This window comes from Diabrotica undecimpunctata, chromosome 7 (assembly GCF_040954645.1).
Source record: "Diabrotica undecimpunctata isolate CICGRU chromosome 7, icDiaUnde3, whole genome shotgun sequence".
Classification (NCBI taxonomy): Eukaryota; Metazoa; Arthropoda; class Insecta; order Coleoptera; family Chrysomelidae; genus Diabrotica; species Diabrotica undecimpunctata.
Genome location: NC_092809.1, coordinates 6,216,976 through 6,229,261, shown reverse-complemented (window position 1 = coordinate 6,229,261; position 12,286 = coordinate 6,216,976). Strand labels below are relative to the sequence as shown.

Sequence of the window (12,286 nt, the reverse complement as noted above, 5' to 3'; positions counted from 1 at the left end):
TATCACTTATTAGCTCTTCTTAGACATTTCATGAATCTGGCACTGTGCTGTCTGAACTCGGTTGGAAGTTTGGTGTGATCCCATCGAATTATTAGGGGCTGACTAATTACCGGGTTATCTGGTTCAATACAACATCTATGCAGCTTTTCCGCGCTGCTGCAGATAAGATAAAGATTGCCATGATGATCGCCAACATTCGTAACGGATACGCACATCAAGAAGAAGAAGAATTTCCGGGTTAACGATTATTTCTCGCATTCAGCAAGTCATTGTAAAGTGTTTATGGAGTAGAGTAGAGTAGAGTAAATTTTTATTTGCATTAGATTAAAAATATATATATATATATATATATATATATATTGACATTACACATTTAAAATATATTAACATTACAAATTAAATATGCTGGCTGATCAAGGAGAAGGATAGGCCAGGTACTCCGCCACAGTGTAGGGCTCAATGTCAACTAGGTGTTGAAAAACCTTTCTTTTAAAAGCTCTATAGTGCGTTTCCTGTTGAATGTCAGATGGTAGACTATTATAAAATTTAACACACGCATACAAAGGACTTCTCTCTGTTATAGACAATCTGTGAAGTGGCAAATTCAAATTAAGGCTTCTTGTATTATATTCATGATTGGGAAGCAGGTGACAATACAAAGAAAAATTTTTAAAAAGGAACATAATACATTCAAATATATAGATGGCTGAGAAAGTGAGTATATTGAGTGATTTGAATCGGCCTCTACAGGATTCTCCCGCCTTCAATCCTAAGATCACACGGACTGCCTTTTTTTGGACTATAAACACAGTTCAGCTATCTACTGCAGCACCCCAGAAGATTACCCCATATCGCATAATAGAATAAAAGTTTGCATAATATACTGATAGTAAAATCCCCTGGTCTAGATAGCTCTTTAACACCCTTAATGAGTAGCAGGCTCTATTCAGTTTTTTTGTCGTATTTTGTATTTGTTCCCCCCAATTCAGATTCTGGTCAATATGAATACCAAGAAATTTAACTGATCTAGCAGGTTTCGTGTTTTGTGATAGGAAATTAATTGTATCTGGAAACTGCTCTCGTGACTGGCTGGTTCTAAAGTAGACAAAAACTGTCTTATCAGTATTAAGCAACAACCGATTTCCACTGAACCACTGTTCAGCCTTGCTTAGAATTTGCTCTGCCACTGTGAGGAGTGTTTCTAAAGATTTTTCCCAGAAAAGCACATTTGAGTCATCAGCGAAATTTACAAGGTTTGAGGAACTACTAACCACCGCATTTGGAAGGTCGTTTATGTAGACCAAAAAGAGAAAAGGCCCCAGGACACTCCCCTGTGGCATGCCTAATTTTAAATTGATAGGATAAGAGTAAACCTTACATCCCCTTTTCTCCAGGCATACCTTTTGCGACCTATCTGTGAGAAATGATTTTATCCAGTTTAATGCTGGTCCCTGTATGTAATTTTTGTAATAAAAGAACATGATCTAGGCTATCGAAAGCCTTAGATAGGTCCAAAAAAGCACCTAGTGTTTTCATCTTTGCCTCCAGTTTTTCTAAAATTTTTGATATAAAATCATAGGTAGCTGTCTCAATAGATCTCCCTGCGAGAAAACCATGCTGTGAACTACTAAATAAATTGTTTGTAGTGAAAAAGTTTTGTAGTCTGAAATATATTGCTTTTTCGAATATTTTTGAGAATTATGGAAGAAGGCTTATTAGTCTATAGTTCTCCATCTTAGTAACATCACCTTTTTTATGTAGTGGCTTCACAATTGCCAGGTTTAAACTTTGAGGAAATTTACCTTGCCTGAAAGAAGCATTAACTATAAAAGAAAGAGGAAGAGAAATCTCTGATGAAACCTATTTAATTAAGTTGGTTGATATTTCATCACAACCAGAGCTATGCTTGTTTTTTAAGTTATTTATTATGTGACTTATTTCTTTCTCTGAAACGGGAGTTAAAAACATGCAATGATTAGTTTATTCGATATTAATTTGAAAATTTTTTACATGCTTTATTTTCTTTACAGCTTCTGGTGCTGCATTTGCCATAAATTGATTTATTTCGTTAGAAAGCACCTGAGGGTCACCCTCCAAACAGAAATTACCTTGATTTTTGGAATTACCCTTAATCTCTTTTACCAATTGCCAAGCCATTTTAGTTTTATTTTCGCTATTTTCAATTCGTTCTTTATAACAATTTTTTCGAGATTGAGTGAGTAAAGAATTGTATTTGCGTTTTTCTGTCCTGTAAATATCTTTATAATCAACATTATTGGTAGACAGTGTAAACAAAACATCAAGCCTAGATTTACAATGTTTTATATCATCATTTTTAAAGTATTTTTGTGATTTTTTTTTATTTGCTGAATTTATCTCTTTGAGTGGAAAACATTGTATAAAAATTTTCTGAACTATACTCATAAAAGCATCCCACTGATTATCTACATCTAATGTCTCAAAAACAGATACCCAGTCTACATTACCTAACATGAATTTAAAAAAATGTTTATTCTCCTTGCTAAATATTCGTTTTTTTATTATATTTGACTCAAATTCATTTAATTCAAATTTTACCTTTTGAGCAGTATGATCAGATGTATGAGGATTGAATACAAGAGAATCAAATATGTCAAGATTTGTAAAAATATTATCTATACAGGATTTTTTGTTACCTTGTATGCGTGTATAGTCTTTGATGGAAGGTTTAATATCAAAGGAACTCAAAAACATTTTTAATGTGTCTGGCCACCTCGCACCTCAAGCAACATATCTAAGTTAAAATCACCAGCCAGAAAAATGATGAAGTCCTTGTCAACAAAATCACAAAGTATTTGGTCCAATTTGTTTATTAAAACTTGTGGGTCTTCTGTTCGGTAGATGGATAGGATTACAATCTTCTTCTTATTAATTCGCACCTCTGCAGCAGGCATATGCATTACAGTTCATATCTCTATATACTTCTTCTATGTACACTGTTCACTGCACTTTTCGATCCCTTGCTTTTTTGGCAGTGCTATAAATTCTGATCTCAACCATTCTCTTAGTATTTTCGCAGTGTTAAATTTCTCATCGAAATTTTTTATTATCTCGGACCAAACTGCATCTGGACCACAAGCTTTTCCATCTTAAACTTTGAATATTGCTGATTCCACTTCCTCTAAAAGGATGCCCGGGCCTGTTATGGTGTTCAATATTTGTTGTTATGCTCTTAGATCTGAAGACAATTCTTTTATCTAATTTTTCATATTGTAATTCACTGCACAGCATATTTTACTCGATAAAGTTTTAGTTTCACTGATACTTCAGTTATAAAATTCTATACCAGGTTTCCACACTGGATAAAAATATCGATTTCTGCAACTTACCTTCAGCTAACATGGAAAAATTGATGAATTGGTCTCTGTAAACATCTTCATAGCAGAGAGTCATGTGTTCCAGAGGATCCAAAGGTCTAAGGAATGAAAACGTCGATTTTTTCAAAAATACTGCTCCAGAGACAGAAGGTAATAACATTAGACCAAGAGGTTTTAAGCTAGCGATATGGTACTGTACACAGCAAGAATAGAATTTTTGCCAACACCTGAAATTAAAATGAAAGAAGAAGTTTTTATTATTTCTAGGTAAGTAAGTAAAAGTCGTAGCACTCCATCACTACACCAATAGTAATCTAACAAATCATATATAAACATTAAACCATATTATTATGTACGAACTTACCAGTCTGCACATTCTAAATATTCATCATCATTCACATTAGATCCGTTTAACGTATTTTGTATTTCATTATCCACAGCTAGACAAATTCTTTGTTTTAAAGCTGAGGCTGATATTTGGGCATCAGATAAAATAGTAGACCTCTTGTAAATCTAAAGAATTGGGTGCAAATAATAAATATACGATATAATTAGTGTGTAATACTCACAGAAAGAGCTTTGCTTATTATGTGCAAAGGAAATCTGCCGGGATGGAAAATGTGTTGCAAATACACTTGTCTAGGATCACTATCTCCATCATTAGCAGGTGCTTGATTGGCATCAGGTAATGTTTCTAAAATAATAGGTGACCAATTGCTCGATTTGTAGGAAGCACAACGGGATACTGGCAGTGTGGCAGTGTACACTACGCTGTCGCCATCTTCACATCGCCAAACAGACCATAGGCGATTGGTTTGTAACGCAAAATCAATAAGATCATTCTACAAATATATAAAAAGTGATTCTTCTGATTAGACGACAGATTAAGTAGAAATATAGAGGTATAAAAAAATTAAAGAGTCCACATGTCTGAAGAAAAATATGGTTTATAAATGATGAAAAGGTTGCTGGTTGAGCATATATTCTGAAATCCATGTGTTGTAAGATGTCACCATCTCTCTTACAGACTTAACTAAATATAATAAAATAAATAACATTATTATTTTTTAATGAAGGATCAATGTTGCTTTGATCATCATCATCAGTAGCTCGACAACCCTTTCTGGGTCCTGGCTTGTTCTAGGATTTTCCGCCATTCTGTTCTGTTCCTTGCTTTGTTTTTCCAGTTGGTAATCTTAAGTGTTTTCAGATCTTGTTCCACTTGTTCCATGTATCTAAGTTTGGGTCTTCCCTTTGACCTTCTTCCTACTGGTGTTTGTCTCATAATATGTTTTGGTGTTTCAGTCAATGTTGCTTTGATACGCTTGTATAATAGTTAATGTAATATGTACAAAAATACAATTTGTCGCAGTATAATCATGACTAGCAAAGAAGCAAAATATGGAAAAATTATTTTTAATTCTATGTGTATTTGTCAAAACTTACCTCAGGAGAGTATAAAGTGGCCAATCTGTCAATTGTTATTTCCTGGCCTTTTATTATTGGATTTAAGATATGGAATTGGCCACCACTGGCGTAATTTAAAAACACTGCCAAGATACTTTCAGTACTATTGCCATCTACTGCTTTCCTTAATATGGCTACAAGAAAAAAACATCAAAATTTAAGCATACCACATTTTCCAGAAATAAATTTCAATATTCATTTTATAGAAACAGGTGTATTATGCAACAAAAGGCATAGATGCTCACTTTTCCCCTAAAAATTTGTTCTTAGTTCACATTACATGTTTTGTCGTTATTGAGGAACATTAAGCAGTAGCAGATAGGGAGAATTACAGGATTCCTATCCAAATTTCACCCTTTTCAGAGTGGATAGACTATGTAGTGCCATCTACTTCAGATGACAGAACATATGCTACACTTTATGGCTCTAAACTACATAACAACTGCTAAAATAAGTAAAAAAGACCTGTATCTTCCAGAACTTAATTTTTGTAATTCGTTTAATCGAGGTAGCATATTATGAATCAAAGCGAATATTGTGTTATTTTACATAATGACACTATTAAATAATATGGAGTGATACCAAACTTACCTCCTTGTACTCGATCCTTTGAACTATCTCCTGTCTTTTCTCTGACATCTATAACAGCGACACATTGTCCTTTAGTACAGGACCAAAACTTGAGATGGGCATCTCTTGTCAATGTCAAAACGTAAGTTTCATAATCAACAATATAAAACAAGAGACTCACTATGGTATCACCGTCAGAATTTCTTGGTCTAAACTTTTCTGCAAGACCAGACAAAAATCTGGGCATCAAAGATTCCCCTTTCAGCTCTGTACATATAACTTGGCCATTGTCAGGATTTTGTTTTATCAATAGTAGTTCTGTCGATGGATAAGCTAATATAAAAAATGCTTCCTCAGTTTCAGGTAACAAGTAAGAACTGGCTAAATTGGGCAGTTGGTCAGCTAAAAGATATGTGAAGATTGGTAAAACTGAAATATTTTTAACATGGTTCATCAATAATTAGACAAAAGCATTTAAAATTCAAAATATTTTTATATTATGCCTAATATATGTTTAGTACATCTCATGTTAATACAACTTTTATCTGCTTTTTATTCCTTTTTTTATTTGAGTTGGGGTTTAATCACAGGGTAGTTATGATGTGATTTGTAACGGCTTTGTTTTCCAGTTCACTTTAACCAACTGTTAAGAAGTTGGCACTTAGTGACATAAATTACCCAGTTCTAAAGCAGTCTTTATATTTAATGTGATTTACAACATAGTAAATAAAAAGGGCTGAATGAAAATTTCTTCTAATATCCAGTTGCTGAACTTTAAAACAAGTTAACATAGCATTATAGGAAATCTTGTATGGATAGATACCAAACTTTCTGTCATAAAGAAACCTCAAGAATCGTTTTTGAACCGTTTCAATCAGATCAACATTGAATTCGGCTTGTGCCCATATAATAGAGGCATACTCCAAGAGAGGTCTTACCAGTGCATTGTATAATGATATTAGAGTTTCAAATCCTTTAAAAAATTTTGAATTACGAATTATGAAACCAAGAGTTCTGTATGCCTTTCCAATGATGATCCGATAATGTTCAAAATCTCAAATTTTGCTGGAACATTACTCCAAGATCTTTGCAAGTATTCTTTCTTCCAAGTACAGTGCTAGAAATTTTGTATTGGTTATCCATGTATTGTGTTTTTCGAGTGATAGTAAAAACATGACATTTATGTTATGTTGTAACAACTAACTCAACTCACAAAAAAAGAAAATATAAACAAAACATGCTTATTACTAATTAGGGTGTTGGTAATTGCGGTATATGGAAAGTTCGTGACGAGTTATTAATTAGGCTCGTAATCCACACACAACACTGGAACATTTTGGCGCAATGTTAAAACAAATAACAGATATTTTTGGGACATATCTCATATGAAACAACAAAATTGGGAAATGAAAATAATTTAAAGTGTTCTAGTTAAACAAAATAGTTAATCAATATCTTGCTTCCAAAGATGTATAACTAAAAACATGAATTTAATAATGTATTCAATCAAACGTTTTTTACAATACTTCAAATTTTAAACGATTTTGCAAAAATTGGGAAAATACATACTGGCAGTGGTTGGGTTATTAAAAACATAAAAAGTATTTGGATTTCTGGCATCCACAGGTGAAGCTTTTGAAAATATTGAGGGAGCAGCCAAATCTGGATGCACTCCTAGTAAATCATCCTAAAAAAAACAAAAATAAATTATTCTTTTTAAATATATCAAATATAGAGTGAAGAGCAAAATTATAGAATGTTTTTTTTAAGGATAGGCGATAAGCAACACATGACAGTATAGCAAGCAAGCAATACAACCAAGTCCGTAGCACAAATAAAAGAAACAATACACTATTAGTTTATTACAAATAAACAAAATAACACTACAGGTGATTATGTTGTGCACATTCACAACTGTACTTACCTGTCTATGAAACCTATCAGGGTGTGGAAATATTAAACGGTGTATGCTACAAACAGTTGGGACAAGCACAATAATGTTTTCATAAGTTTCGTGAATGGAAACTCCATCTAGAATAGGAGTATCTGTAAACTTGTATCTAACTCTATTTGCTGTTAAATTGATATCCAGGCTGTGTTCTACCAATTCCAAGACATCATAGTTGATTCTCCTAAAATGAAAAGTTAGAATCATAAATCAAATTAAATTATGAAGATTATACATGCAGAATATCGGCTTTTTGGGGCCTTATAATATAGTAATAATAATAATTTCGCTTTAATATTACATACCAATACAGCTAAGAGTCTTATAATTAATATTTTTTAAGAACCAGTGAAGTAGTGTCAGTTTTACCTACCAATAAATAAATCTATTCCTTGTATGATGCTTTGTTGAATCTTCATAAGCAAATCCATTTGCTCGTTCAGCTACTTTTATATCTTGGAGAGTACTTTGTGTCCCACCTAAACAGACAATTTTTAATAAAAATAATACTATTATGTTATCATGAATCGTACCTGTGGTAAGGGAGATTTCTTTCCAATTTTCAAAAACTGTTTGATCCGGTATAACTTCACGATAACTTAAAGTAAATTCGGTCATTTTGTTCTTTATAAAAAATTTGTATATTTGACGGTTATATCAAGTTATATAGACACAAACATAACCACAAATTTTAGCGTGTTACAGGGACACCAACATACAATAGCCGAAAGTTGTGAAAATATGGTTGTCTATCTAGAAAAAATGGATTCTTGATATAAATGGACAGGACAGCATTCAGGCCGGCTTTTTTTTTTGAGGTTATATATTACAGCTTAAAGTATCTGATGGAACTCTTCATGGATTCTTTCTGTTGAGGCTCTCTGATAGTGTTTAGACTAGTTTAGAGGAGAATGTTGGCAGATACACTGGCCTATAAATAGACAAATTTATACAAAGTTGGAAGACAAGTAATATTGTTGGCAAAAATTTAATTTTAATTTTTCAAATTTGTCTCAGTACAAGTTAAAAAGTAATTGTAGGTACTGTTCTGCTTTCTTTCAGGCTAAGTAAACTCTACAGAGTTTCCTAATTACAAAATCATATTTTAGGTCTGTCTACCCTACGTAAAAATATAAGAATTGTTGAAAAATAAAAGATTATTAACATTTAAAAATACTTTATTTTTTACCATTAATAAAACTGTAATCATATCTAAATGATAAAGTGCTGCTATTAAAAGACACTATAAACGGGAAATAGAAAAAAATGAGAATATAAATCGGAAATCGAATTCAAGATTCAGCCTAAATCCGTGTTTTCTAAACGTTACAAAACATCAAAACAAGCAGAGGACAATTTTGTATCCATGTCATCCCAATTCGTCTAGACAGAAATCCGCAGAAATCCCTTCATGAATACGTAGCTACCGCTGTAGCGTCTGTTTGTGAATATCATCGATAAATATTTGTTCAATATTTTTTAAATATTTACAAACCGTCTATTTTATTTTTAAAACATAAAATTTTTAAGTAAAGCGGCCCCTAGATAGTCAATATTAGCGTCAATGTTAATGTACCATATTATATTGTACAATAATATTAGTAGGACAACACACACGAATCAATAACATTGCACAATAAATTATTTCCCGACTGAAACTTGTGCTATCAACATGTGAAATAAAAAACGGTGAGTTGTGTGGGTATCGCATTAGTTGTAGCTTCACAAGGGACGAAAAAAAAAATAAACGCAGGTGGATGAAAGAATAGTACAAAAAAAGAAATAAGTACACTCATGAAAATTTATTAAATGATTTAAGAATTAGCTAACTAAGTGGTTTTCAAAATTTTCTGCGACTAGATAGTACATTCTTTGATGAACTATTAAGAATGGTTACAGCTGAAATTCAATAAAGGGATACTGTTATGCGAGATTCTATCTCACCAAGTCATCGTTTATCAATAACATTACGTTACCTAGCTACTGGAAATACCTTTGAAGATTTAAAATTCACAAGTGCTGTGTCACCACAATCCATAGGAATAATTGTAATGGAATCTTGCCAAGCTATAATAAACTGCCTGAAGGATTACATAAAGGTAAATAAGATTATTTTAAACACAAAACAAAAATTAATTTAAAAATCTCAGTTTACACTACATTTTATATTTTTATTGAAAAGTTGAACAATAGTTACAAACAGTAGGGGTCTTTGACTTGTTCATAGTCTGTTGTTCAATTAGTAGTTGAGGTGGCGCACTGTCAAAATAGACAGGACTTGGTTGCACATAACTATATGGAGTAGATATAGGAGAAAAAGTATTAATTTGCACAGTGTTCCCATTTGACCTTTAAATAGTATAACGTTAATGGCCTTTTTCAATATCAGAAGCAATTTTTTCATAATCAGTTTGTGGTTATTGAAGGGGTTTACGGGCTAAGGCTATTAATTGTTTGGACTTATCAAGTTTTATTGCCTTCTTTTTTGGTGGTCCCTCCTTTGTACGCTGCTATAAAAAAAAACATTTATAAAATTTTTGTTTAGTAGTAATAAGTTTGTTTATTAACAATTTAACTTATAATTGTATTTGCCAACAACAGAAACTGAATGGAAAGCTATTGCCAATGGATTCAATGTTCAAAGGAATTTTCCTAATTGCCTAGAAGCTGTAGATAGAAAGCATGTGGCAATCAAAAAACCTTCACATACAGGCTCATATTATTACAATTACAAAAAGTTTTTTAGTATTGTAATGATGGCAGTTGTAAATAGCAATTATGAATTTATTATGGTAGATGCAGGAATAAATGGACGAATATCAGATGGAGGTGTTTTGAATTATACTGAATTTGGAAAAGCATTATCAGATAAAATGAAAAAGACAGCAAAGATTTGATTTCACGCACAAAGCGTCTATGTATCTGTTGATACGTATTTCGACTTAATAAGTCTCATCAGAACAGTTATTCACAGGCCTTTATCAACGTCTGTTATACCTTGCAATTTTTAGAAGGTTCAGATTAAAGCAGAAATCTGAATTTGTTTCGAAACTATTTTACGGATTTTTCATTATCAGATAATTCACTTAAAATCCCAGAACCTGATCTGTTGCCAACTAGTCAAAAGATACTACCCTTTGTCTTTGTCTTTGTTGGAGATGACGCTTTTGCACTGACAGAAAATTTCATGAAACCTTACAGCCAAACGGGATTAACGATGGAAAAGAGAATTTTTAATTATCGACTTAGTCGTGCCCGCCGCATTGTGGAAAATGCATTTGGAATATTAGTATCAAAATTCGGTGTATTTTAACGACCTATTGCATTATCGCCTGAGAAAGCTCAAACCATCGTCTTATCATGTTTCTATTTACACAATTATTTAAGAAGATTCCAGCCTCAGTCATACATGTACTATAGTTCTGTGGATATAGACGATTTTGAATCAGGAAATATTATTGAAGAAACTTTGAGAACAACTGGACAATTAATATCTCTTTGTACATCTCATGTTAGAAATTCAGCCAATTTAAGTGATAGTTATTGTGATTTTTTTAATAATGAGGGGCAAGTTTCATGGCAACATGAATTTGCTTAAAATGTAAACTTGAATTATTAAACTTTACACTGATACTTACACTGATTGTTAAAATAGTATTTGAATTATCACTGATCACATTGTTCATATTAATATCTGCTTCTTCCTTATCAATAGTATAGTACTTTGTGAAGCAATAGGTTCGTCCTGACCCACGAGAAACTGCTTTCGCTAAAATACCACAATGTTGGTTAAATTACATCGTCTGTTTCTGCACCGCTTTTTTCAGAGTCCCTTATATGATGTAATTCCTTTCTAAAGTTAGTGCGCAACGAATTGAATGTTTTCACTAACTGCAACTTATCAGCATCTGGATAATATTCTCTGTATTTTTAGAGCAATTGATAGAATGGGTGCACATGAATTGGCTCCCGCTTGCATGTAATAAGCTCTCTACCGATAAAAGGGTTTGCGTGAATTGGTTCCCGATGAAATTCTTGGAAATTTAGGTATGTAGGCAATGGATTTTATTGGAGTGGATGGCCAATTAAAAATTGGATTTTTCATCATTATACCCTTCGCCGCAAACTCATTTCAAATTAGTATACTGACAGTTTTGCGTCTTACTTGTACGGGGAAAGCCCATACCAGTGGCAAACAGTTTTAAATATAATTTCCACAAGTTTTTCCGTCTATAGTATTTTTCACATAAAAATGCGTGCACGTCATTCAAGATTTACGACGTCAGAACCCCACAGCGTTGCCAAAACATCGGAATAGTTAGTAAGTGAGGAATTTTTAAAATATCAACTATTTGTCAAACTACTATATTAACAGTTAATACACTTAGTTTTAAGATTTCTGCAACACACTAAAATACATAAGAAAACATTTTAATACAAAATTATATATTCTGAATTTTAAACTTACCTCTTTCAGAGCATTAATAGTAAAAACGTCCCGCCATTATTTCTTGTTCAAAATAATCTATCTTATATGAAAGCTTGTCAGCTTTCTACATACTATTTAGTTGTTTTGGCATAGCACAATCACAATACACGACAATAATTAGTTTTTAAAGCTATGTTTTGACGTTCTTTAAATTTTAAATATAAGTGACTTCACTTTATATAAATTGTGATGTGCACGCATTTTTATATGAAAAATACTATAGCTTCATTTTCTGTAGTTTATACAACAATTTTTCATCCTGGATTCTATCAAAAGCCTTCTGGTAGGCAATGAAACAGAGATATACTTTTTTCTGGCGAGCGAGGCATTTTTAAGTGTTTCTCTTGTTCCCAATGCCTTTCTAAATCTAAACTACTGAGAGTCACTTATGTCTATTTCACATTTTTTGTAAATTCGATTATGTATGATCTTTAAGAATATTTTAATATATACTCT

The 12,286-nt window shown here is 32.4% G+C and overlaps 1 protein-coding gene across 1 annotated transcript in view; it reads right to left on the bottom strand.

Moving 5' to 3' along the window:
• The window catches only part of Nup160 (nuclear pore complex protein Nup160), a 71,924-nt gene that overhangs the window by 36,411 nt on the left and 23,227 nt on the right, over nt 1-12,286 (bottom strand). Inside the window, exons 2-10 of the mRNA XM_072536635.1 lie at nt 7,875-8,272; nt 7,715-7,820; nt 7,318-7,525; nt 6,963-7,080; nt 5,415-5,795; nt 4,803-4,957; nt 3,926-4,198; nt 3,721-3,869; nt 3,369-3,583 (exon numbers count right to left, since the gene is read on the bottom strand). Coding sequence (XP_072392736.1) covers nt 3,369-3,583; nt 3,721-3,869; nt 3,926-4,198; nt 4,803-4,957; nt 5,415-5,795; nt 6,963-7,080; nt 7,318-7,525; nt 7,715-7,820; nt 7,875-7,959 — 1,690 coding nt within the window. The 5' untranslated portion in view covers nt 7,960-8,272. The remainder of the gene's footprint in view (nt 1-3,368; nt 3,584-3,720; nt 3,870-3,925; nt 4,199-4,802; nt 4,958-5,414; nt 5,796-6,962; nt 7,081-7,317; nt 7,526-7,714; nt 7,821-7,874; nt 8,273-12,286) is intronic.